The sequence below is a fragment of the Somniosus microcephalus genome, chromosome 7 (genome assembly GCF_052327205.1).
Source record: "Somniosus microcephalus isolate GS21.2 chromosome 7, FLI_Smic_1.0, whole genome shotgun sequence".
Classification (NCBI taxonomy): domain Eukaryota; kingdom Metazoa; phylum Chordata; class Chondrichthyes; order Squaliformes; family Somniosidae; genus Somniosus; species Somniosus microcephalus.
The window spans coordinates 11,127,325-11,154,314 of record NC_140993.1 but is presented as its reverse complement, the minus strand read 5'-3'; the positions used below and the strand labels follow the sequence as shown (position 1 = coordinate 11,154,314).

The window sequence follows — 26,990 nt, the reverse complement described above, 5'->3', positions numbered from 1 at the left end:
AGTCGATGGAGTTGCATTGAATTGTCTTCAGAAAGTAATGCTCAAAATGAGATGCATTATTATTCTGTATAATTGAACACAGTGGGAATTTGTACATACTGTATATTGGCTGGACTTTGCTGAAATAATAAAACTATTGTCTACGCTTCATTATTTCATCTGAATGCAGATCTCTTGTCTCCCTAGGGTTTTGACTTCCAACATCAAAGCCTTAACATATTCCTTAACTGCTGGAAAACTAATTGTGAAGCTGTAAACTATAAAATCCTCACAAATATCATGGTAATCGTCTGGTAGGTTTATTTGCACAAATAATTACACTGGGCCAAATCTTGCTGGAAAAAGTAACGGTGTGTTAACGACGCACGCCGTTGTTAATGCGCAAATCCGCCAGCAAGTTCAGGGGATTAAGAACTTCGCCGTGAGTTGCGAATCTCCAGAACTTGCTGGTCGGTTTACGTTGCTCCGCTGTTTGCTTTGCATCTCGCTCTTAGCCTCCCCTCTACTTCTAAGAACTTGCTGGATTTGCACATTAGTTGTCCATTAAACTCGCCGCAGAAAGTTAGGGCTGGTTTTAAAGAGCGTAAGGACATAGAAACATAGAAGATAGGAGCAGGAGTGGGCCATTCGGCCCCTCGAGCCTACTCCACCATTTAATGAGATCATGGCTGATCATCCAAATTCAGTACCCTGTCCCTGCTTTCTCCCCATATCCCTTGATCCTTTTAGCCTTAAGAGATATATCCAACTCCTTCTTGAATATATTTAATGAACTGGCCTCCACCGCCCTCTGTGGCAGAGAATTCCACAGGTTCACCACTCTCTGGGTGAAGAAATTTCTACTCATCTCTGTCCTAAATGGCTTACCCCTTATCCTTAGACTGTGACCCCTGGTTCTGGACTCCCCGCCATCGGGAACATCATTCCTGCATCTAGTCTGTCTAGTCCTGTTAGAATTTTATAAGTTTCAATGAGGTCCCCTCTCATTCTTCTAAACTCCAGCGAATATAAGCCCAATCGACCCAATCTCTCCTCATACGTCATTCCTGCCCTTTTAACAACTTGTTAATTGTTAATGCAATGCCAATCGATCTCTCCAGCCCAGAAATCTCTGGAATACTGCATACAGTTTTGGTGTCCATACTTAAGAAAAGACATACTTGCTCTCGAGTCAGTACAAAGAAGGTTCACTCGGTTAATCCCGGGGATGAGGGGATGGACATATGAGGAGGGGTTGAGTAGATTGGGACTCTACTCATTGGAGTTCAGAAGAATGAGAGGCGATCTTATTGAAACATATAAGATTGTGAAGGGGTTGGATCGGGTGGATGCGGGGAGGATGTTCCCGATGATGGGTGAAACTAGAACTAGGGGGCATAGTCTTAGAATAAGGGGCTGCTCTTTCAAAACTGAGATAAGGAGGAACTACTTCGCTCAGAGGGTGGTAGGTCCATGGAATATGCTGCCCCAAAAAGCTGTAGAAGCTACATCATTACATAAATTTAAAACAGAAATAGACAGTTTCCTAGAAGTAAAGGGAATTAAGGGTTACGGGGAGCGGGCAGGAATTTGGACATGAGTCTAGGTTCGGATCGGACATGGCCCTGTGGGTAGCGGAGCGGGCCCAGGGGCCGTGTAGCCTGATCCTACTCCTATTTCGTGTGTCTAATTCTGTTAGATTCAGGAGATGGTTCTGTGATAGTAGATTGGCGGTTAGGATCAGATCAGCCATGATCTTATTGAATGGCGGAGCAGGCTCGAGGGGCCGAATGGCCTACTCCTGCTCCTATTTCTTATGTTCTTATGTAAAGGGAACAACTGAAACTGTTGACTCTCATTCCTGCAGGTAGTAAATTGTTGTTTGAGATTTTTAAAAGATTCCATTTAAAATTTTTGATTTTTTGCCTTACTTTTTCTTTTCTGTCTCTTTTTACCCTCTCTTACTTAACCCAGTCTTTCTTTTCCTCTCTTTATTTCTCCTTCTGTACCCGATTCGACTCTAAAATTCACCCGGTTTCCTTCCCCGTCGTTCCTCTGTTTCTTTCTCGCTCCTTCAATCTCACTGGTTAAGGAGACAGGCTGTTGGTCCCGTCGTTCACCAAGGTCCCAGATGCCCCATTGCCCTCGCCACCCCGTTACCGGCTCGCACCTCCCAGCGAGTCACGGCGCAAAACATGCTGAAGGGTGAGGGAAAAAGTCTAACTAATGGGACGCGACGCGAGATGCCCCATTCCAGCAAATCTAGCCCAATATTACGAGTCCATTTGCCTGCATGTTAGTAATGTATGGAATGAATTGAACAGATCTAGGAGGACGTCAATTTTTATCTGTTTGATTCAGAATGTGAACATAGTTCAGAGTAAAAATATGGCTAAGAAATACATGGGGGCAGAGTTTCCGCTTTGGCCGCATTTGGCAATCCGAGCGCAAATTGCGGCCAAATTTGCGCTTGTTTTGAGAAGGGTCGCCCCCCTCAGGTTCCGCTCAAACTCATTTGCATATCGCCGAACGCAAAATCTGCCTGGAACCAGCGAAATCGGGCAGCGTTTCAGAAGGTAATTTGTTTTCATCTTTGCTTTATAAAATATTCCTTGAATCTTTTAAGAGTGGTCACCCGGTGCAGTTTGACTAATACAGCCGAAAATGGGTCTATCACCAAAAATAAGCACTTGTTAATCACTGTCTAGTCCACCAGCTGTGAGTCTTCTTCTTAGGCAGTCCCTCGGAACCGAGGATGACTTGCTTCCACGTTAAGAATGAGTTCTCAGGTGACTGATGAGTCCAATGCGGGGCCTAGTCTCTGTCACAGGTGGGGCAGACGGTGGTTGAAGGGGCGGGTGGGTGGGGTGCTTGGGTTGACGTGCGCTTCTTGGGCTGCCTGCGCTTGGCTTCCGCCTGCTCCCGGCGAAGAGACTCGAGGTGTTCAGCGCCTTCCCGGATGCTTCTCCTCCACTTTGTGCGGTCTTGGGCATGGGATTCCCAGGTGTCGGTGGGGATGTTACACTTTTTCAAGGAGGCTTTGAGGGTGTCCTTGAAGCGTTTCCTCTGCCCAGCTGGGGCTCTCTTGCCGTGCCGGAGCTCCGAGTAGAGCGCTTGTTTTGGGAGTCTCGTATCGGGCATGCGGACAATGTGACCCGTCCATCGGAGCTGATCGAGCGTGGTCAAAGCTTTGATGCTGGGGATGTTGGCCTGAGCGAGAACACTGACATTGGTGCACCTATCCTGCCAATGGATTTGCAGGATCTTGCGGAGGCAGCGTTGGTGGTACCTCTCCAGTGCTTTGAGGTGCCTGCTGTACATGGTCCATGTCTCTGAGGCATACAGCAGGGCGGGTATCACTGCTGCTCTATAGACCATGAGATTAATCCTGGGTTTGAGGTCCTGGTCTTCAAACGCTCTCTTCCTCAGGCGACCGAAGGCTGCACTGGCACACTGAAGGCGGTGTTAGACTTCGTCGTCGACGTCTGCCCTTGTTGACAGTAGGCTCCCGAGGTATGGAAAGTGGCCCACGTTGTCCAAGGCCTTGTCGCGGATTTTGATAATCGGGGGACAGTACTGTGTGGCGGGGGCAGGTTAGTAGAGGACCTTTGTCTTACGGATGTTTAGTGTAAGGCCTATGCTCTTGTACGCTTCGGTGAAGGTGCTGACGATGGTTTGGAGTTCGACCTCCGAGTGAGCTGTGAGTAATCCGATTCTGAATAACTGAAAATTACGTTAAAAACCAATGCAGAACCACTTACTAGTTAGAGCAAGGGAGGTTGAGGGGTGATTTGATAGAGGTGTACAAGATTATGACGGGTTTGGATAGGCTAGACGGGGAAAGGCTGTTCCTACTAGTTGATGGTGGGACACATATTTAAGGTTTTGGGCAAGAGATACAGGGGGGGGGTGTGAGGAAAAACCTTTTTACGCAGCGAGTGGTGAGGACCTGGAACTCGCTGCCGACGGAAGTGGTGGAAGCGGAGACACTCAATGTTTTAAAGGGGAGGCTGGATAGGCACTTGAGGGAAATAAACTTGCAGGGCTACGGGGATAGAGCGGGGGAATGGGACTGACTGGGTTGCTCTACAGAGAGCCGGCACGGACTTGATGGGCCGGATGGCCTCCTTCTGTGCCGTTTAAAAAAATTACATTCAAAAGCTTTTAAAGCTTGCCTATTGGTGTCCTTGTGCGCATCCACCACCTCCCCCACCCCCACCACCCCCCAAAAAAAGTTTAAGAGCCTCCTCGAAGGTTCGCTAACGCAAGGGCACAATTAGCAAAAACTCGCCGTGGTGATTATTTCAATCTGGGGGCGTGGCCAGTTTTGTGGGCGGGGCCGGCTTCTAGAACGTTGTTTTTTAAACCAGCACAACAGATCGCGGAAACTCGACTCGCGCTGCACGTAATTTGTGCCTGAAATTCCGCGATCTTCTGCACCGATTTGGCCGATTTTGGCGGAATTGTGCCAAAAAGAACCAGCGCAACCGAGCGGAACCTCCAGGCCACGCTTCTTAATTTGTTACTTTATTTACTCCCATTTTCTTTTGCTTCCTAAAGGACAAAGAATTTATTTCAATTGTATCTGGTCAGGTGAAGGGTCCCAGTTGCAATTGTCGGCAGAAAGAGACATTCACAAGAGAAAAGCAATTTGCTTAAATCGACAACACTACAAGATTTTCAGGGTGAAGACAAGGCCGGCATTTATTGCCCATCCCTAATTGCCCCTTGAGAAGGTGGTGGTGAGCCGCCTTCTTGAACCGCTGCAGTCTGTGTGGTGAAGGTACTCCCACAGTGCTGTTAGGGAGGGAGTTCCAGGATTTTGACCCAATGACGATGAAGGATCAGCGATATATTTCCAAGCCAGGCTGGTGTGTGACTTGGAGGGGAACTTGGAGGTGGTGGTGTTCCCATGCGCCTGCTGCCCTTGTCCTTCTAGGTGGAAGAGGTCGCGGGTTTGGGAGGTGCTATCCATTCTGCTCCTTCTTCCCTGATTCCATATGCTCTGACCATAGTCATGAGTCTACTATATGGTATCTTACTGAAGTTCTTTTGAAAATTCAAATATATTACATCTACTACTTTACCCTGGTCTACTTTTTCTTTTTCTTCTTCAAAGAATTCAGTAAGTCTGGTCAAGTATGATCTTCCCTTTTGAAATCCGTGCTATTCTTTATTATACTTTTGGTTTCTAGATATTTTTCTATTATATCTTTGAGTCAAGATTCCATTATCTTTCCTACCACCGGTAGTGTCCTAGCCAATATTTCTCCCTCAATCAACATCACTAAAAAACAGATTATCTGGTTATTATCACATTGCTGTTTGTGGGAGCTTGCTGTGTGAAAACTGGCTGCCACGTTTCCTACATTGCAAGTGACTACACTCCAATAAAGTACTTCATTGGCTGTAAAGCACTTTGGGACGTCCGGTGGCCGTGAAAGGCGCTATATAAATGCAAGTCTTTCTTTCACCGACATTAAGCTAACTGGTCTATAGTTCCCTGGACTTGTTCTATTTTCCTTTTTATATATAGGAATCACAATGGCTGTCCGCCAGTCCTCTGGCCCTTTCCCACTTTCTAAATATATAGTGCCTCTGCTAACTCTTCCCTAACAACTTTTAATATGCCCGGATGCAATTTATCCGGACCAGGTGTTTTAGCCTCTCTAAGTTTGATTAATCTATTAATTATCTCTCCCCCCCCTTTCTACATTAAATGTTATTATATCTTTTTTTGATCTCTTTTTCCATTGTCATGTCCTTGTTAGTCTCCCCGGTAAATACCGAGGCAAAGTAACTATTCAATATTTCTGCCATTTCGCTGTCATTACCTGTGAGTTTACCTTGTGCATTCCTTAGTGGCCCTATCCCTATTCTGATTTTCTTTTGTTATTCATGTGGCTGTAGAATACTTCACTGTTTCTTTTTATATTCCTTGATCATTTAGTTTTGTAGTTCCTCTTTGCATTCCTAATTTTTTTTTACTTCTTTATGAACCTCTTTGCATTCTCATTCTCTTTATTGTCTATGTACTTATTGCATGTCTTTTTCTTTAATTTAAATTTTACCCTGATCTCTTTATTCATCCATGGTGTTTCCATATTGGCCAGATCGTTCCTGTTTTTAGCAGAATATTTTTCTCTTGGACTCTATTGATCACCTTTTAAAATATTTCCCACTGCAGTTCTATCTCTGTCAACATTTTTTCCATTTATATTCCCTAGTTCCATTCTCATCCCCTCAAAATTATCTTTTTTCCAATCCATTACTTTGATCTTTGTCTTCTGTCCTTCTCAATCATTATTTTAAGCCTTATTTTATGTTGTGATCGCTATTGCCTGGATGTTCCCTATGCTTATTTCTCTTACCTACCCCGGTTAATTTCCCATTACTAAATCCAGCAGCGATTCCTCTCTTGTTGGGCTTCTTACACAGTGGATAAGAAAGCAGCCCTGAACACACTGTAAAAACTCCATTCCCTTTTCCCCTTTCCCTACCCTTAATAAACTTGCAGAATGGGTATTTGGCAAATGAACTTCAATATAGATAAGTGTGAGATAGTACATTTTGATAGTCTCAGGATAAAGGGTCGACCATTTAAGACTGAGATGAGGAGGAATTTCTTCATGCAGAGGGTTGTGAATCTTTGGAATTCTCTGCCCCAGAGGGCTGTGGATGCTGAGTCGTTGAGTATATTCAAGGTTGAGATCGATAGATTTTTGGACTCTAAGGGAATCAAGGGATATGGGGATCGGGCAGGAAAGTGGAGTTGGGATCTTAGATCAGCCATGATCTTATTGAATGGCGGAGCAGGCTCGAGGGGCCGAATGGCCGACTCCTGCTCCTAATTCTTATGTTCTTATCTGTAGTTATTCACATCACCACTACATTCTGAGCTATTTTATATTAAGTGTTAAGTCTCACAGCCAATTCGTTGTAAACTTCATCGACGAGTATATTTTTTGTGCAATTATCGATATATTGGAAGCGATCTGGGCCAAGCATATTCACCAGCAGAGAATAAATGGCTGTAGCAGCCAAACTACATGGAAAACGACCGAATATCTGGCCTTAATCTCTGGAATTCCCTCTCTACCTCTCTCTGCTCCTTTAAGACGCTCCTTAAAACCTCCCTCTTTGACCAAGCTTCTGGTCACCTGTCCTGATGTCACCACATTTTGTTTGATGATGCTCGTGTCAAGGCCTTGGAGAGGGTGCCGAGGAGACTTACTAGAATGGTATCAGGGATGAGGGACTTCAGTTGTGTGGAGAGACTGGAGAAGCTGGGGTTGTTCTCCTTAGAGCAGAGAGGGTCAAGGGGAAATTTAATAGAGGCATTCAAAATTATGAGGGGTTTTGATAGAGTAAATAAGGAGAAACTGTTTCCACTGGCAGCAGGGTCAGTAACCAGAGGACACAGATTTAAGGGAATTGAGATGAGAATTTTTTTATGCAGCGAGTTGTTGTGATCTGGAATGCGCTGCCTGAAAGAGCGGTGGAAGCAGATTCAATAGTGACTTTCAAAAGGGAATTGGATAAATACTTGAAAAGGGAAAATTTGCAGGGCTGTGGGGAAAGAGCAGGGGGGAGCGGGACTAATTGGAGAGCTCGACCAAAGAGCCGGCACAGGCACGATGGGCCGAATGGCCTCCTTCTGTGCTGCTATGATTCCATAACTGGGCGTCAAGGGCCAGATTACCAGAGCTCAGAGCTGCATGTGCAGGTTGTGCATTGCTGTAGAAACCCGGCCACTTCCTCCGAGATCCGCGCTGCTCGTGCGAGGAAGCTTGACTCCTTTTACGACTGTTTTGAGTGAATATCATCTTGCTTCTTTGTGCAGAGTCTACAGACAGCCCGACATTCGCCGGCCATTTCCAAATATTAATCCGCACGTGTTTGAGTATTACACATGCAATGAATTTCAACCGCTTCCTTTAAACATTGATGCTGGCGGGCAAACGGCTTTTTAACTCAAGGCTTCAATGTTTTTGTCCCGGACTCCAGGGGCAACTTAAAGCAAATAAATGTCTTGGTTTCTGAATTATCCTGAGGGACCGTGGAGGCAGTGGCAACCACATGACTGTCAGGGGCCGAGGAGGCAGAGCTGTGAAATATGAAAGAACGGCGGAAGCGAGTGGATTCAGCAATGTTTATTTTGTTACTGCCTCTTGTTCGATTTTCAGTCATGAAATGAAGGGGATATTTTAAAAAAATATAGAGTATCGGCCGATCTCACGTTCGCTCATTAATTATAAAATATCTGCGATGCTTCCTCTGGTCATTTTCCTTTCTTGCTCCTTGGCTTCTTGCTCTTTGCTGACGTCTTTGATCCCTCATCCTAAAATTAAAAAAATAAGGCGACTGAAACATGCAGTTGGTGAAACTAAGTTAGGCCGAATGGCCGCCTCCTGTTCCTGTGTTTTGTTGGGTAAGGGTATTAAGGGTTACGGAACCAAGGGGGGTACAGGTGGAGTAAAGATACAGATCAGCCGTGATCTAACTGAAGGGCGGAACAGGGTCGAGGGGCCGAATGGCCTCCTCTTGTTCCTATGTGCAGCAAACCTGCTGTTTAACCGAGCAATCGAGAAAAGGTCAGAGGATACCTATAAGTGACTCGACTCTTATTGATACTGAAGGGCTGTGCTACCTTACTGAGATATCACTGACGTACAATTCCAATAAATAAATAAAAAATTGTACAAATACAGTGCCTACTTCACGTCCCTTACTAATAACTATAGAGGGAACAGCCATGCACAATACATATATCATAAAGAAATTAGAATTCACGATGTTATGAAACAATAATAACCCGCAAGGCCTTTGTGATACAGTAGGTAATTTAAAAGAACTAAGAGTAATTGATGTTAACGTTTATAATTTAATTTCAATTGCAACTGGGATTGTTCTCCTTGGAGCAGAGAAGGCTAAGAGGAGATTTGATAGAGGTGTTTAAAATCATGAAGGATTTAGGTCGAGTAAATAATGAGAAACTGCTTCCAATGGTTGAAGAGTGGATAACGAGAGGGTACAGACCCCGCACAGCCCGCTTCTCCCTCTTTCCCAAGATACACACACAGGACTGCCCTGGTAGACCCATCGTTTCAGCCTGTTCTTGCCCCACGGAACTTATCTCTTCCTATCTCGACTCTATTTTTTCTCCCCTTGTCCAGTCTCTTCCCACCTACATCAGCGACTCTTCCGATGTCCTCTGCCACTTTAACAGTTTCCAGTTTCCTGGCCCCAACCGCTTCCTTTTCACCATGGACGTACAATCCCTCTACACCTCCATCCCCCACCAGGATGGCCTGAGGGCGCTCCGCTTCTTCCTTGAACAGAGGCCCGACCAGTCCCCATCCACCACCACCCTCCTCCGCCTGGCTGAACTTGTTCTCACGTTGAACAACTTCTCCTTTGACTCCACTCACTTCCTCCAAATTAAAGGTGTTACTATGGGAACCCGCATAGGTCCTAGCTATGCCTGCCTTTTCGTGGGATATGTAGAACATTTTTTGTTCCAGTCTTACTCAGGTCCCCTCCCTCACCTCTTTTTCCGGTACATTGATGACTGTATCGGTGCCATTTCCTGCTCTCACCCTGAACTAGAAAATTTCATTCACTTTGCTTCCAATTTCCACCCTTCCCCCACCTTCACATGGTCCATCGCCGACTCTTCCCTTCTCTGCTCGACTTCTCTGTCTCCATCTCTGGGGATAGGCTATTGACAAACATTCACTACATGGCCCACTGACTCCCACAGCTACCTGGACTATACTTCCTCCCACCCCGCTTCCTGTAAGGACTCTATTCCATTCTCCCAGTTTCTCCGCCTCCGCTGCATCTGCTCTGACGATGCCACCTTCCATACTAGTGCTTCCGACATGTCTTCCTTTTTCCTCAACCGAGGATTCCCCTCTACTGTGGTTGACACGGCCCTTGATCGTGTCTGTTCTATTTCCCGCATTTCTGCTCTCACCCCTTCCCCTCCCTCCCAGAACCACGATAGGGTTCCCCTTGTCCTCACCTTTCACCCCACCAGCCTCCACATTCAACGGATCATCCTCCGGCATTTCCGCCACCTCCAACGTGATCCCACCACCAAACGCATCTTCCCCTCACCTCCCCTTTCAGCATTCCGAAGGGACCGCTCCCTCCGCGACACCCTGGTCCACTCCTCAATCACCCCCAGCAGCCCTTCTCCTTCACCCGGCACCTTCCCGTGCAAGCGCAGGAGATGCAACACCTGCCCTTATACCTCCCCCCTTCCCACTGTCCAGGGCCCCAAACACCCCTTCCAGGTGAAACAGCGATTTACTTGTACTTCTTGCAATCTAGTATACTGTATTCACTGCTCACGATGCGGTCTCCTCTACATTGGGGAGACCAAACGCAGATTGGGTGACCGCTTTGCAGAACGCCTCCGTTCAGTCCGTACGGGTGACCCTGAGCTTCCGGTCACCTGCCACTTTAATTCACCGCTTCACTCCCACTCTGACCTCTCTGTCCTCGGCCTCTTGCACTGTTCCAATGAAGCTCAGCGTAAGCTCGAGGAACAGCACCTCATCTTTCGATTAGGCACTTTACAGCCTCCCGGACTCAACATTGAGTTCAACAATTTCAGATCATAACCTCGGCCACTATTTTTCCAGGCAGCAGCTGTTGATGATTCTGCCATTCACATTTACAACATTTAATCTCTCCCACCTTCCACCCTATCACAGTCCTTCCCTTTTGTTCTTTCCTCCCCTCTCCCTTCTTTCCCTGCCTCTGCACTTGCTTAAAATCTGTCCCAGACCTGAAACGTTAACTCTGTTTCTCTCACGGATGCTGCCTGACCCACTGAGCGTTTCCAGCATTTTCTGTTGTTATCACAGATTTAAGGTGATTGGCAAAAGAACCAGAGGTGACGGGAGGAAAAACTTTTTTTACTCAGCGAGTGGTTAGGATTTGGAACGCGCTGCCTGATCGGGAGGTGGAGGCAGATTCAATAGCAGCCTTCAAAAGGGAATTGGATAAATACTTGAAGCAGAAAAAATTGCAGGGGTATGGGGAAAGAGCGGGGGAGTGGGACTAACTGGGTCGCTCTTCGAAAGAGCTGGCGCAGACTGGATGGGCCGAATGGCCTCCTTCTGTGCTGGGCTATTTGATGATTCTATATATAGTAAAGTGAATAAAACTTTCAGTTCTACTTTACACATTTACAAGTCTGGACATTAAACTAGGCTTGAACGCCACAGCAGCATGCAGACTACCTGGAAGATGCACTTTCTGAGAAATGTTTTTTTTGTTACTTACCCTTTCGGCTAATTTTTTGCCCTTATCTTAGTTCGTGCTGGGATATAGAACATGTTTCACAACCAGTGTCATTGTCAAACACTCCCGGGTCCGGTACAGCACACCAAGGTACAAAGTCAAACTCATTTAACTGGCTCAGCCGTGGCTCAGTGGGCAGCACCCTCGCCTCTGAGTCAGAAGGTTGTCCCACTTCAGAGACTGGAGCACAAAAATCTAGGCTGACGCTCCCAGTGCAGTACTGAGGGAGGGCCGCACTGAGGGAGCGCTGTACTGTCGGAGGGGCAGTACTGAGGGAGGGCCACACTGAGGCAGTGCTGTACTGTCGAAGGGGCAGTCCTGAGGGAGGGCCGCACTGTCGGAGGGGCAGTACTGAGGGAGGGCCATACTGAGGGAGCGCTGTACTGTCGAAGGGGCAGTACTGAGGGAGGGCCGCACTGAGGGAGCGCCGCACTGTCGGAGGGGCAGTACCGAGGGAGGGCCGCACTGTCGGAGGGGCAGTACTGAAGGAGGGCCATACTGAGGGAGCGCTGTACTGTCGAAGGGGCAGTACTGAGGGAGGGCCGCACTGAGGGAGCGCCGCACTGTCGGAGGGGCAGTACTGAGGGAGGGCCGCACTGTCGGAGGGGCAGTACTGAGGGAGGGCCGCACTGAGGGAGTGCCGCACTGTCGGAGGGGCAGTACTAAGGGAGTGCTGCACTGTCGGAGGTGCCATCTTTCAGATGAGATGTTAAACCGAGGCCCCGTCTGCTCTCTCAGGTGGATGTAAAAGATCCCAGGGCACTATTTTGAAGAAGAGCAGGGGAGTTCTCCCCGGTGTCCTGGGCCAATATTTATCCCTCAATCAACATCACAACAACAGATTATCTGGTCATTATCACATTGCTGTTTGTGGGAGCTTGCTGTGCGCAGATTGGCTGCCGTGTTTCCTACATTACAACAGTGACCACACTTCAAAAAAAGTACTTCATTGGCTGTAAAGCACTTTGGGACGTCCTGAAAGGCGCTATAGAAATGCAAGTCTGTCTTTTTTCCCCTTTTCTCATTTTACTCTTCTGCAACATGATGTCATAACTCCAGCCTTAGTACACCGTCTCCTACATCAAATCTCATGTCAGCTACCCTGACATCCAGCCCTACAACCCTCCAATTCTGGCCTCTTGAGCATCCCCGGATTTCCATCGCTCCACCATTGGCGGCCGTGCCTTCAGCTGCCTGGGCCCCGAGCTCTGGAATTCCCTCCCTAAACCTCTCCGCCTCTCTCTCCTCCTTTAAGACGCTCCTGAAAACCAACCTCTTTGACCCAGCTTTTGGTCACCTGTCCTAATATCTCCTTGTGTGGCTCGGTGTCAAATTTTGTTTGATAATCGCTCCTGTGAAGCACCTTGGGACATTTTACTACATTAAAGGCGCTGTATAAATACAAGTTGTTGTTGTGAAATGTTTTAAAGTCACTGCAACTCTGAGACTGGCAGCGAGGATAGATGGGAGACGGCACTGAATCATTTTTACAGTGTTTAAACTTTCACCAATAGCCCACTGTATTTGCCTGAGCTGGATTAGTTGAGACATAAAGCCAGCAGCTCAATTACATAAAAACTACAGCACAGAAACAGGTCATTCGGCCCAACTGGTCCGTGCCAGTGTTTATGCTCCACACCAGCCTCCTCCCACCCCTCTTCATCTCACCCCATCAGCATATCCTTCTATTCCCTTCTCCCTCATGTGTTAATCCAGCTTCCCCTTAAATGCATCGATACTATTCTCCTCAACCACTCCCTGTGGTAGCGAGTTCCACGTTCTCACCACTCTCTGGGTGAAGAAGTTTCTCCTGAATTCCCTATTGGATTTATTAGGGGCTGTCTTATATTTATGGTCCCTAGTTTTTGATTCCCCCACAAGTGGAAACATCTCTAGGTCTACCCTATCGAACCCCTTCGTAATTTTAAAGACCTCGATCAGGTCACCCCTCAGTTTTCTCTTTTCTAGAGAAAAGAGCCCCGGCCTGTTCAACCTTTCCTGATAGTTATAACCTCCCAGTTCTGTTATCATCTGCAGTCATTCACATCCCCACCTCATTCTGAGCTGTTTTGTATTAAGTGTTAGGTCTTACCACCAATTCGCTGTAACCTTCATCGACGAGTATATTTCTTGCACAGTTATTGATATGTTTGAAGCGGTCTGGGCCAAGCAGAATACCCCCATACCACCGTGAAACTACCACCAGCACATTGCGTGCGTCTAAAATCTGTTGAAGCAAAACAATACATAAGAAAGAGAGTCTTTTAATCTTTATTGATAACCCTGTTGCTGGTAGAAATATTCATGAAAGACAAGATCAATTTATAAAAATGTCACATTATTGCAAGGGGGATGGAGTATAAAAGTAGGGAAGTCCTGTTACAACTGTACAAGACGTTGGTGAGACCACACCTGGAGTACTGCGTACAGTTTTGGTCTCCTTATTTAAGGAGGGATATACTTGCATTGGAGGCAGTTCAGAGAAGGTTCACGAGGTTGATTCCTGGGATGAAGGGCTTGTCTTATGAGGAAAGGTTGAGCAGGTTGGGCCTATACTCATTGGAGTTTAGAAGAATGAGAGGTGATCTTATTGTATAAGATTCTGAGGGGGCTTGACAGGGTAGATGCAGAGAGGATGTTTCCCCTCGTGGGGTAATCTAGAACTAGGGGGCATAATTTCAGAATAAGGGGGGGGGGCACCCTTTTAAATCGGAGATGAGGAGGAATTTCTTCTCTCAGAGGGTCGTGAATCTGTGGAATTCTCTTCCCCAGAGAGCTGTGGAGGCTGGGCCATTGAATATATTTAAGGTGGAGATAGACAGATATTTGAACGATAAGGGAGTTGAGGGTTATGGGGAGCGGGCAGGGGAGTGGAGTTGAGGCCAAGATCGGATCAGCCATGATCTTATTGAATGGCGGAGCAGGCTCGAGGGGCCGAATGGCCGACTCCTGCTCCTATTTCTTATGTTCTTATAAGAAAACCTTTATAATTCACTGGTTAGGCCCCAGCTGGAGTATTGTGACCAATTTTGAGCGCCGCACTTTAGGAAGGATGTGAAGATCTTGGAGAGGGGGCAGAGGAGATTGACCAGAATGGTACCAGGGATGAGGGACTTCAGTTATATGGAGAGACTGGAGAAGCTGCACTAATACAAAAGTAAAATACTGCGGATGCTGGAAATCTGAAATAAATGGTTCTGACGAACGGTCATCCACCTGAAACGTTAACTCTGTTTCTCTGTCCACAGATGTTGCCTGACCGGCTGAGTATTTCCAGCATTGTCTGCTTTTTATACTGGAGAAGCTGGGGTTGTTCTGCTTAGAGCAGAGAAGGTTAAGGGGAGATTTAATAGAGGCGTTCAAAATCATGAAGGGGTTTTGATAGAGTAAATAAGGAGAATCTGTTTCCACTGGCAGGAGGGTCGGTAACCAGAGGACACAGATTTAAGATAATTGGCAAAAAAAGCCCAAAAAATCTCCACATGACTGAAGTCCCTCATGCCTGGTACCATTCCAGTAAATCTCCTCTGCACCCTCTCCAAGGCCTTGACATCCTTCCTAAAGTGTGGTGCCCAGAATTGGACTCACTACTCTATCAAAACCCTTCATAATACCATTTAATTTGATTGCTAATGACTTGTGAAAGGGAAGCTGTGATTTTACTCGTTCGGTCGGCATGTATTCTGTCTGCTCTCTGTGTCTCTAATCTTCTTTGATATGTAACAATTTAATTAAACATGATACAGTTGAATAAATCAGCGTAGGAAGGGGCTAGGAAAATTAGAGCTGCTTGTTTGTGTTGAACTGGGAGAAGTCAGTATTGTACAGCATGCACATTTTAAAACACCAATCCTGTCTGACTCGCTACTGAGACTGGGTTTATCTCATGAATTATTGACCAACAGTGGCATCTATTGAAATTGTTCTGATTTCTCTAACCAAGAATAAGCAGAATGCCGAGGCGAAAATAGAGGGGATGGGCGGAAATAGATAGATTTGATTCATTCATTAATTATAATGCAAGGGTTTTGATAAGAGTAAATAAGGAGAAACTGTTTGCACTGGCTGGAGGATCGGGAACACAGATTTAAGGAAAAATATTTTTACGCAGCGAGTTGTGATCTGGAATGCGCTGCCTGAAAGGGCGGTGGAAGCAGGTTCAATAGTGACTTTCAAAAAGGGGAATTGGATAAATACTTTAAGAGGAGGAATTTGCAGGACTGTGGGGAAAGAGCAAGGGGGAGTGAGACTAATTGGAGAGCTCTTTCATACATACAATCTCATTGAAACATACAAAATTCTTACAGGGTTTGACAGGGTAGATGCAGGGAGGATGTTTCCCCTGGCTGGGGCGTCTAGAACCAGGGGTCACAGTCTCAGAATAAGGGGTCGGCCATTTAGGACTGAGATGAAGAGAAATTTCTTCACTCAGAGGGTGGTGAATCTTTGGAATTCTCTACCCCAGAGGGCTGTGGAGGCTCAGTCGTTGAGTATATTCAAGACAGAGATTGATAGATTTTTGGACTCATGGGGAATCAAGGGATATGGGGATAGTGCAGGAAAGTGGCGATGAAGTAGAAGATCAGTCAAAATCTCATTGAATGGCGAAGCAGGCTCGAGGGGCCAAATGGCCGATTCCTGCTCCTAGTTCTTATGCTCTTAAAGAGCTGGCACAGGCATGATGGATCGAATGGCCTCCCGCCGCGCTGTATGATTTGATGAATCATTGATCATGACAGTGAAACAATATAATTAGATCTCTACCTTAAGGAAGCTGGATGGTAAAACTATATGGCAACCGACATTCCCGTTAATCTGCGCGGCCGCTCACCGGCTTTACACTGGTAATAACCGTGCCCGTGCGAAAAACTGAATGGGCCACGCAGCCAGTTAAAGGACCCGCGCACCCAAAAAAAAACAAATGACAGGGAACATTGATGATAACAACAGCCCATATTTCCACAGCGACAAAGGACCTCTATTAAATGTTATGAACCCCTCTGTTACCTGCATCAGATGCAGAAGGCGCCCGCCAGCTGCTGTCTCTCCATCATCGTCGCAGTCCTGCAGGAATGTGTGTTTGTCCTCGCAGTATATCCTAAACAATTAATCCTCACATTAGAACATAAGAATTATTAGGAGCAGGAGTCGGCCATTCGGCCCCTCGAGCCTGCTCCACCATTCAATAAGATCATGGCTGATCTTCGACCTCAACTCCACTTTCCCGCCCGATCCCCATATCCCTCGATTCCCCTAGAGTCCAAAAATCTATCGATCTCAGCCTTGAATATACCCAATGATTGAGCCTCCACAGCCCTCTGGGGCAGAGAATTCCAAAGATTCACAAACCTCTGAGTGAAGAAATTCCTCCTCATCTCAGTCCTAAGTGGCCAACCCCTTATCCTGAGACTATGCCCCCCCTAGGTCTAGACTCTCCAGCCAGGGGGAAACAATCTCTCAGCATCTACCCTGTCAATCCCCCTCAGAATCTTGTGTTTCAATGAGATCACTTCTCATTCTTCTAAACTCCAGAGAGTATAGACCCAATCTACACAATCTCTCATCACAGGACAGCCCTCTCATCCCAGGAATCAATCTAATCGTCACACTGTAGTCATCCTATTTATAGAACGCTCAACATATAACTAGAAGTGTAAACTTCTACACTGGAGTCACTTAGAGCTTAGAATCAGCAACGGCAAATACCGAGAACTAATTTTTTAAAATCTTAATTGTTTTTTAATATTAGCAACTGCGGTTAAGAGTGGTAATGCTATGTTTGCAACAACAACTTGTATTTATTTAGTGCCTGTAATGCAGAAAACAGTCCCGAGGGTGTGCTGCACTATCAGAGGGGCAGTACTGAGGGAGTGCTGCACTGTCGGAGGGGCAGTACTGAGAGAGTGCCGCACTGTTGGAGGGGCAGTACTGAGGGAGCGCTGCACTGTCGGAGGGGCAGTACTGAGGGAGCGCTGCACTGTCGGAGGGGCAGTACTGAGGGAGCGCCACACTGTCGGAGGGGCAGTACTGAGGGAGCGCCGCACTGTCGGAGGGGCAGTACTGAGGGAGCGCTGCACTGTCGGAGGGTCAGTACTGAGGGAGCGCTGCACTGTCAGAGGGGAAGTACTGAGGGAGCGCTGCACTGTCGGAGGGGCAGTACTGAGGGAGCGCTGCACTGTCGGAGGGGCAGTACTGAGGGAGCGCCGCACTGTCGGAGGGGCAGTACTGAGGGAGCGCCACACTGTCGGAGGGTCAGTACTGAGGGAGTGCTGCACTGTCGGAGGGTCAGTACTGAGGGAGCGCCACACTGTCGGAGGGTCAGTACTGAGGGAGCGCTGCACTGTCGGAGGGGCAGTACTGAGGGAGTGCTGCACTGTCGGAGGGGCAGTACTGAGGGAGCGCTGCACTGTCGGAGGGGCAGTACTGAGGGAGCGCTGCACTGTCGGAGGGTCAGTACTGAGGGAACGCCGCACTGTCGGAGGGGCAGTACTGAGGGAGCGCTGCACTGTCGGAGGAGCAGTACTGAGGGAGTGCTGCACTGTCGGAGGGGCAGTACTGAGGGAGCGCTGCACTGTCGGAGGGGCAGTACTGAGGGAGTGCCGCACTGTCGGAGGGGCAGTACTGAGGGAGCGCCGCACTGTCGGAGGGGCAGTACTGAGGGAGTGCCACACTGTTGGAGGGGCATTACTGTGAGAGTGCTGCAGTGTCAGAGGTGTTGTCTTTCGGACGAGAAGTTAAACCGATGTCCCGTCTCAGGTGGACATGAAAGTTCCCACGGTTATTATTTTGAAGAGCGGGCAGTTAGCCCCGGTGTCCTGTGCCAATATTTATCCCTCACTAAAACAGATGATCTGGTCACTATCATGTTGCTGTTTGTGGGAGCTTACTGTGCGCAAATTGGCTGCCGCGTTTCCTACATTACAACAGTGACCACACTCCAAAAAGTACTTCATTGGCTGTAAAGCGCTTCGAGACGTCTGGTGGTCGTGAAAGGTGCTGTGTCAATGCAAGTCTTTCCTCCTTTAAAACGCTCCTTAAAACCGACCTCTTTGACCAAGCTTTTGGTCACCTGCCCTAATATCTCCTTGTGTGGCTCGGTGGCAAATCTTGTCTGATTTACGCTCTTGTGAAGCACCTTGGGACGGTTTACTACGTTAAAGGCGCTGTATAAATACAAGTTGTTGTTGCATTCTCAACCCAAGTGCTTTGTAACTTTGTCTTCGGGAGAGTAAGGGGTCTCACAGCCCCAACAACAGACATATTTACTGCAATTTCAGCATCGCTACAAGGTGGGAATCACTGTGCGCTGACTCTATGATTGTGCCATAAACGAGCCCTTAGCTTTCTGTCAATCAAATCAAATCGTGAAGCTCAACGCAAGCTCGAGGAACAGCACCTCGTCTTTCTATTAGGCACTTTACAGGCTGCCGGACTCAGCGCTGAGTTCAACAGTTTCACATCATAACCTCGGCCCCCATTATTTCGGACGGCAGCAGGTGCTGATTCTGCCATTCCCATTTACACCTCCTCTAGAGCCATCTTTTGTTTCTTTACTTGTCCCATTACCATCTCCTTTCGCCTCGCACCATCATCCCTTGTGTCATTTAATCTCTCCCGCCTTCCACCCTATCACAGACCTTCCCTTTGTTCTTTCCTCTCCTCCCCCCTCTCCCTCCCCACTTACTTGCTTAAAATCTGTTACATCTCTAACTTTTTCCAGTTCTGACGAAGGGTCATCGACCTGAAACGTGAACTCTGTTTCTCTCTCTCCACAGATGCTGCCTGGCCTGCTGAGTATTTCCAGCACTGTCTGTTTATATTTCAGACTTCCAGCCGCTGCAGTATTTTACTTTTAGATTATTATATTGATACTTAGCAAAACACTGAATTATACCAGATTTGAGGACTCCAATCTATCTGTAGTAAATTGAAATGGGTACCAGGGATGAGGGACTTCAGTTATGAAAAGTGACTGGAGAAGCCAGGATTGTTCTCCTTAGAGCAGAGAAGGTTAAGGGGAGATTTAAAAGAGGCCTTCAAAATTATGAAGGGTTCTGATAAGAGATTCCAGTGGCAGGAGGGTCGGTTACCAGAGGACACAGATTTAAGGTCATTAGCAGTGGGGAGATGAGGAGAATCTTTTTACGCAGCAAGTTGTTGTGATCTGGAATGCGCTGCCTGAAAGGGCGGTGGAAGCAGATTCAATAGTGACTTTCAAAAGTGAATTGGATAAATACTTGAAAAGGAGAAATTTGCAGGGCTGTGGGGAAAGAGCGGGGGAGTGGGACTAATTGGAGAGCTCTTTCAAAGAGCCGGCACAGGCACGATGGGCCGAATGTGCTGAACGATTCTATGATTTACAGGAATGAATCGTTTTAAGTGATCTTCACAGTTCAGTTTCTAGCCTTTTTTTTATTTATTCATTCACGGGATGTGGGCCTCGAGGACAAGGCATTTATTGCACATCTCTAATTGCCCTCGAGGAGGTGGTGGCGAGCTGCCTTCTTGAATACAACTGAGTGGCAGAGGGCAGTTAAGAGTCAACCACTGGAGTCACATATCGGCCAGACCGGGTAAGGGCGGCAGATTTCCTTCCCTAAAGGATATCAGTGAACCAGATGGGTTTTTACGACAATCCGGTAGTTTCATGGTCACCATTACTGATACTAGCTTTTTATTCCAGATTTATTTAATTGAATTTAAATTCCCCAGCTGCCGTATTTTTTTTTATTCGTTCACAGGATGTGGGCATCGCTGGCAAGGCTGGCATTTATTGCCCATCCCTAATTGCCCTTGAGAAGGTGGTGGTGAGCCGCCTTCTTGAACCGCTGCAGTCCGTGTGGTGAGGGTGCTCCCACAGTGCTGTTTGGGAGGGAGTTCCAGGATTTTGACCCAGCGATGATGAAGGAACGGCCGATATATTTCCAAGTCAGGATGGTGTGTGACTTGGAGGGGAACTTGGAGGTGGTGGTGTTCCCATGCGCCTGCTGCCCTTGTCCTTCTAGGTGGAAGAGGTCGCGGGTTTGGGAGGTGCTGCCGAAGAAGCCTTGGCGAGTTGCTGCAGTGCATCTTGTAGATGGTACACACTGCAGCCATGGTACGCCGGTGGTGGAGGGAGTGAATGTTTAAGGTGGTGGATGGGGTGCCAATCAAGCGGGCTGCTTTATCCTGAATGGTGTCGAGCTTCTTGAGTGTTGTTGGAGCTGCACTCATCCAGGCAAGTGGAGAGTATTCCATCACACTCCTTACTTGTGCCTTGTAGGCCATTATTTAATTATTATAGGATTCTAAGATTATTAAAACAATTGGTCTTTCCTCTACCTGTAAGCGTAGATATTGTGTGTGGCGTTGGCAATCTTTTTGTTCTCGTACAATTTCTGAAGAAGCAGTTTCACCTACAGAGAAGCGGAAGCAAAAACAGCCAGACGTCTAAACCTCCGATTTCCACAAGTTAATGGCGTGTTACACAAATCATCAAATTACAGAAATAAAATGCAACCAATGGAAAATAGTGGTTATATTTCCATTACCAACTGTTTTAATAGGGTCGGTGTCAGGCGTGGCTCAGTGGGTAGCACTCTCGTCTCTGAGTCAGAAGGGTGTGGGTTCAAGTCCCACTCAGGAGACTTGAGCACAAAAATCTAGGCCGACACTCCAGTGTAATGCTGAGGGAGCGCCGCACTGTCGGAGGGGGAGTACTGAGGGAGCGCCGCACTGTCGGAGGGGCAGTACTGAGGGAGTGCCGCAATGTCGGAGGGGCAGTACTGAGGGAGCGCCGCACTGTCGGAGGGGCGGTACTGTGGAAGCGCTGCACTGTCGGAGGGGCAGTACTGAGGGAGCGCCACACTGTCGGAGGGGCAGTACTGAGGGAGTGCCGTACTGTCGGAGGGGCAGTACTGAGGGAGAGGCGCACTGTCGGAGGGGCAGTACTGAGGGAGTGCCGCACTGTCGGAGGGGCAGTACTGAGGGAGCGCTGCACTGTCGGAGGGGCAGTACTGAGGGAGCGCCGCACTGTCGGAGGGGCAGTACTGAGGGAGCGGCGCACTGTCGAAGGGGCAGTACTGAGGGAGTGCTGCACTGTCGGAGGGGCAGTACTGAGGGAGCACCGCACTGTCGGAGGGGCAGTACTGAGGGAGCGCCGCACTGTCGGAGGGGCAGTACTGAGGGAGCGGCGCACTGTCGGAGGGGCAGTACTGAGGGAGCGCCGCACTGTCGGAGGGGCAGTGCTGAGGGAGCGCCGCACTGTCGGAGGGGCAGTGCTGAGGGAGCGCTGCGCTGTCGGAGGGGCAGTACTGAGGGAGCGCCGCACTGTCGGAGGGGCAGTACTGAGGGAGCGCAGCACTGTCGGAGGGTTAGTACTGAGGGAGCGCCGCACTGTCGGAGGGGCAGTACTGAGGGAGTGCTGCACTGTCGGAGGTGCCGTCATTCGGATGAGATGTTAAACCGAGTCCCCCTCTGCTCTCTCAGGTGGACGTAAAAGATCCCACGGCACTTTTTCGAAGAAGAGCAGGGGAGTTCTCTCCGGTGTCCTGGGGCCAATATTTATCCCTTGGGACATTTTACTACGTTAAAGGCGCTATAAAAATGCAAGCTGTTGTTGTTGGTAGCGATTTATTCCAATTGTGTGTCAAGTATAGAAAGGGTCAACAGTCTCGTCTTCCGTATAGTTTTGTTGAAATTTTTTTTTACTGTAAAATGTAATAATAAACCTCATTGTAATATCAATTATTATCTAAAGGTTTATGGTTATTAAAATGAAAAATGAGAAAGACTTGCATTTCTTTAGCACCTTTCACAACCTCAGGATGTCCCAAATGAAGTACTTTGGAAGTAAAAACAGAAAACAACAACAACTTGCATTTATATAGCGCCTTTAACATAGTAAACGTCCCAGGGTGCTTCACAGGAGCGATTATCAAACAAAATTTGACACCGAGCCACATAAGGAGATATAGGGATAGGTCAAAGAGGTAGGTGTTAAGGAGCGTCTTAAAGGAGGAAAGAGAGGCGGAGAAGTTTAGGGAGGGAATTCCAGAGCTTAGGGCCCCAGGCAGCTGAAGGCACGGCCGCCAATGGTGGAGCGATTAAAATCGAGGCCACAATTAGAGGAGTGCAGATATCTCGGAGGGATGTGGGGCTGGAGGAGATTACAGAGATTGGAAGGGGGGAGGGGGGGGCGAGGCCATGGAGGGGTTGGAAAACAAGGATGAGAATTTTAAAATCGAGGCGTTGCTTAACCGGGAGCCAATGTCGGTCAGTGAGCACAGGGGGTGATGGGTGAAGGGGACTTGGTGCGAGTTAGGACACGGGCAGCCGAGTTTTGGATGACCTCAAGTTTACAGAGGGTAGAACGTGGGAGGCCAGCCAGGAGTGCGTTGGAACAGTCAAGTCTAGGTTATAAGATTATTGAAGATAAACCTATTAACTTCTATGCAGTCATATTAGTTTGGTAATGGATTGTGGATTATCAGTCACAAAGGCTAATGGAATGTTAGCCTTTATAGAGAAAGTGCTGGAGTAAAGGGGAGGAAGTTCTGCCGCAGCTACACTAAGCCCTGGTTAAGCCACATCTGGAGCACTGTGTACAGCTCTGGGCACCCCACCCCACCTTAGAAACAATGTCATTTTAATTCCCCGCTCCATTCCCACTCAGACCTCACCGTACTCGGGCTCTTGCATTGTTCCACGGAAGCTCAGCGTAAGCTCGAGGAACAGCACCTCATCTTCCGATTAGGCACTTTACAGCCTTCCGGACTCAATATCGAGTTCAACAATTTCCGATCATAACCTCGGCCCCTATTATATTTTTATATATTTTTTATCCACACTTTTGGTTTGTGCCTTTTCCTTTTTTCTCCCTCCCACATGGCAGCTGTCTCTCACTCTGCCAGCGCATTTCACACTTCATCTAGAGCCATCCTTTGTCTCTTTACCTGTCCTATTACCATCTCGTCTCGCCTTGAATATCTCTTAATGTCTCTTCACCGCTCCCAGACCTTCCCTTTTGTTCTTTCATCCCCTCCCCCATTTCCCAGCCCCCAAGCTTGCTTTTTAATCTGTTTCATTTCCTGCTTTTTTCTCAGTTCTGAAGAAGGGTTTTGACCTGAAACATTGACTCTGTTTCTCTCTCCACGGATGTTGCCTGGCCTGCTGAGTTTTTCCAGCGTTTTCTGTTGTTATTTTAGAAACAATGTACTGGCCTTGGAAGGAGTGCAGCGCAGATTCACCAGAATGTGACCGGGGCTCCAAGGGTTAGATTATGAGGAGAGATCACATAAACTAGGCTTGTATTCCCTGGAATATAGCAGGCTAAGGGGTGATTTGATTGCGGTTTTTAGGATTTTGAATGGAATTGATGGGGTGGATAGAGAGAGACTTGTTCTGCTGGTGGGGGGAGTCCAGGGCAAGGGAACGCAACCTTAACATCGGAGCCAGGCCACTCGGGAGAGAAGTTAGGAAACACTTCTTCACACAAAGGGTGGTGGAAGTGTGGGACTCTCTCTCACAAAAAGCAGTCGGTGCTGGGGCTCAACTAATAATTTTAAATCTGAGATGGATAGATTTTTGCTAGACAAGGGTATTCACAGAATCACAGAAACCCCACAGTGCAGATAGAGGCCATTTCGGCCCATCGAGCCTGCACCGACACATATCCCACCCGATCCCCGTAACCCCTACACCAACACATATCCCACCCTATCCCCGTAACCCCACATATTTAATCCCCCTAACACTAAGGGTCAATTTATCATAGCCAATCAACCTAACCCGCACATCTTTGGACTGTGGGAGGAAACCGGAGCACCCGGAGGAAACCCACGCAAACACGGGGAGAATGTGCAAACTCCACACCGAGGCCGGATTCGAACCCGGTTCCCTGGTGCTGTGAGGCAACAGTGCTAACCACTATGCCACCGGTATTGAGGGATATGGAACCAAGGCGGGTGGGTGGAGTTAGGATACAGATCAGCCATGATCTCACTGGATGGCGGAAGCATAGAAGATAGGAGCAGGAGTAGGCCATTCAGCCCCTCGAGCCTGCTCCGCCATTCAATGAGATCATGGCTGATCATCCAAATTCAGTGCTCGGTCCCTGCTTTCTCCCCATATCCCTTGATCCCTTTAGCCTTAAGAAATATATCCAACTCCTTCTTGAATATATTTAATGAATTGGCCTCTACTGCCTTCTGTGGTAGAGAATTCCACAGGTTCACTACTCTCTGGGTGAAGAAATTCCTCCTCATCTCAGTCCTAAATGCCTTACCCCTTATCCTTAGACTGTGACCCCTGGTTCTGAACTCCCCAGCCATCGGGAACATCCTTCCTGCCTCTAGTCTGTCTAGTCCTGTTAGAATTTTATAAGTTTCAATGAGGAGCAGGCGCGAGGGGCCGAATGGACTGCTTCTGCTCCTATGTTTCGGTATTTACAGCACAACTGTCAACGCCCCCTCATTGCGGAGGTCATGCACATCAACCATACGATACGTAGGGGCCGTTCGTGTCTACGATGACAGCTGCTGCTAGCTTTGCAATGATTCCCAGGTACCCATTGCTGTCTCCTTTAGCACTAGCAGTGCACTAACCTGATCTCGAAGATCACCTACCTACGATGTACGCTTATCATCAGTGCTAACCATTTTAACGACCTCAAAACTAGAGTCTTATGGGGAGAGCATATGAAGTCAATCTCAAAGATGGTTATTGCAGGCTCTTTTCACCGGGTTATGCTCTAACATGTCAAATTAAGCAGAGAATAACAGATACACTGGAGTAATTACAAGGCAATAATATCACCACGGGGCTCAAAGTGCATCATAAACTAGCAAAGCAAAGCTTCGGCACTTTCCAACTGCCATCGGAATCCGGAGATGCAATGACTCCTAGGAATGCCTTTATGTTTTTTGTTCACTGCAAGTTTTTTCAAAGACACAATCTGGAATTGATTGCCAAGAAATAGCATAATGATCAGATAGGATGCTGAAAAGGTCTGGTTAGCACGATTTACTTTGTTGCTAATACATGGTGCGTGATGGAATCTTCACCTATTAACGCAAATATTAACAAGTTTTGCGTCTGAATTGAGTTAGACTGCCAAAGTCTGTCTGGGATCTGTGCTAAACACTTGGCGTTATCAGTCAAGAAGTGAGCAGATTATTTTTTTGTTCGTTCCCGGGATGTGGGCGTCGCCGGCAAAGCGGGCATTTATTGCCCATCCCTATAATTGCCCTCGAGAAGGACATTAGTGAACCAGTTGGGTTTTTGCAACAATCTGGTAGTTTCATGGTCACTGACATGAATCAGTCATTCATGAAAGAAAGACTTATGAAATAATACCGAGCGGCCTACGGGTGGCGCTGTCCAGGGAGAGTATAAATACTCGGGCACGGGCCCAGCTTGCGCAGGCCGCTATCAACATCCTGGGGGTTACCATTGATCAGAAACTGAACTGGACCAGCCACAGAAATACTGTGGCTACAAGAGCAGGCCAGAGGCTGGGAATTCTGCGGCGAGTGTCTCACCTCCTGACTCCCCAAAGACTTTCCACCATCTACAAGGCACAAGTCAGGAGTGTGATGGAATACTCTCCACTTGCCTGGATGAGTGCAGCTCCAACAACACTCAAGAAGCTCGACACCATTCAGGATAAAGCAGCCCGCTTGATTGGCACTCCATCCACCACCTTCAACATTCACTCCCTCCACCACCGGCGCACTGTGGCTGCAGTGTGTACCATCTACAAGATGCACTGCAGCAACTCGCCAAAGCTCCTTCAACAGCACCTTCCAAACCCGCGACCTCTACCACTTAGAAGGACAAGGGCAGCAGACGCATGGGAACATCACCACCTACAAGTTCCCCTCCAAGCCACACACCATCCTGACTTGGACCTGTATCGCCGTTCCTTCACTGTCGCTGGGCCAAAATCCTGGAACTCCCTTCCTAACAGCATTGTGGGTGTACCTACACCATATGGACTGCAGCGGTTCAAGAAGGTGGCTCACCACCATCTTCTCAAGGGCAATTAGGGATGGGCACTAAATGCAGGCCTAGCCAGCGACGCCCACATCCCATCAATGAATTTTTAAAAAAGGACGTCCTTAACAGGAACTAGTGAAGGACACAACTAGACCTCCATGTTGTAAATCAGTTGATTAAAGCTTTGTTTAACGCTTAGACCAAGTGCCTAGTAGTTTTCTTACGTCAGTCACCATGACTGATATTAGCTTTTTAATTCCAGATTTATTTAATTAACTGAATTTAAATTCCCCAGCTGCCGTGGTGGGGGATTTGAACTCATGTCTCTGGATCATTAGTCCAGGCCTCTGGGTTACTAGTCCAGTAACGTTACCACTATGCTACCGTACCCTTAACCAGATTGCAAAAATCCAAAGGAGAAAGGAGCCATCACACACATGCCAGCTATCTATGGCTTGGGATCAACAACAACAACAACTTGTCTTTATATAGCGTCTTTAACGTGCTAAAACGCCTCAAGAACGCTTCACAGGAGTGTTACAAGACCAAACTATGACACCGAACCACATAAGGAGATATTAGGACAGGAGCTTGGTCAAAGAGGGAGGTTTTAAGGAGCGTCTTAAAGGAGGAGGGAGAGGTAGCGAGGCGGAGAGGTTTAGGGAGGGATTTCCAGAGCTTAGGGCCTCGGCAGCTGAAGGCACGGCCACCAATGGCGG

At 47.7% G+C, this 26,990-nt stretch overlaps 1 protein-coding gene across 1 annotated transcript in view; it reads right to left on the bottom strand.

The window, feature by feature from the left end:
- Nucleotides 1-2,306: 2,306 nt before the first annotated feature.
- impact (impact RWD domain protein) overlaps nt 2,307-26,990 on the bottom strand; it is an 89,085-nt gene continuing 64,401 nt past the window's right edge. Inside the window, exons 8-11 of the mRNA XM_085992235.1 lie at nt 20,617-20,690; nt 16,303-16,393; nt 13,388-13,522; nt 2,307-8,320 (exon numbers count right to left, since the gene is read on the bottom strand). Coding sequence (XP_085848361.1) covers nt 8,261-8,320; nt 13,388-13,522; nt 16,303-16,393; nt 20,617-20,690 — 360 coding nt within the window. The 3' untranslated portion in view covers nt 2,307-8,260. The remainder of the gene's footprint in view (nt 8,321-13,387; nt 13,523-16,302; nt 16,394-20,616; nt 20,691-26,990) is intronic.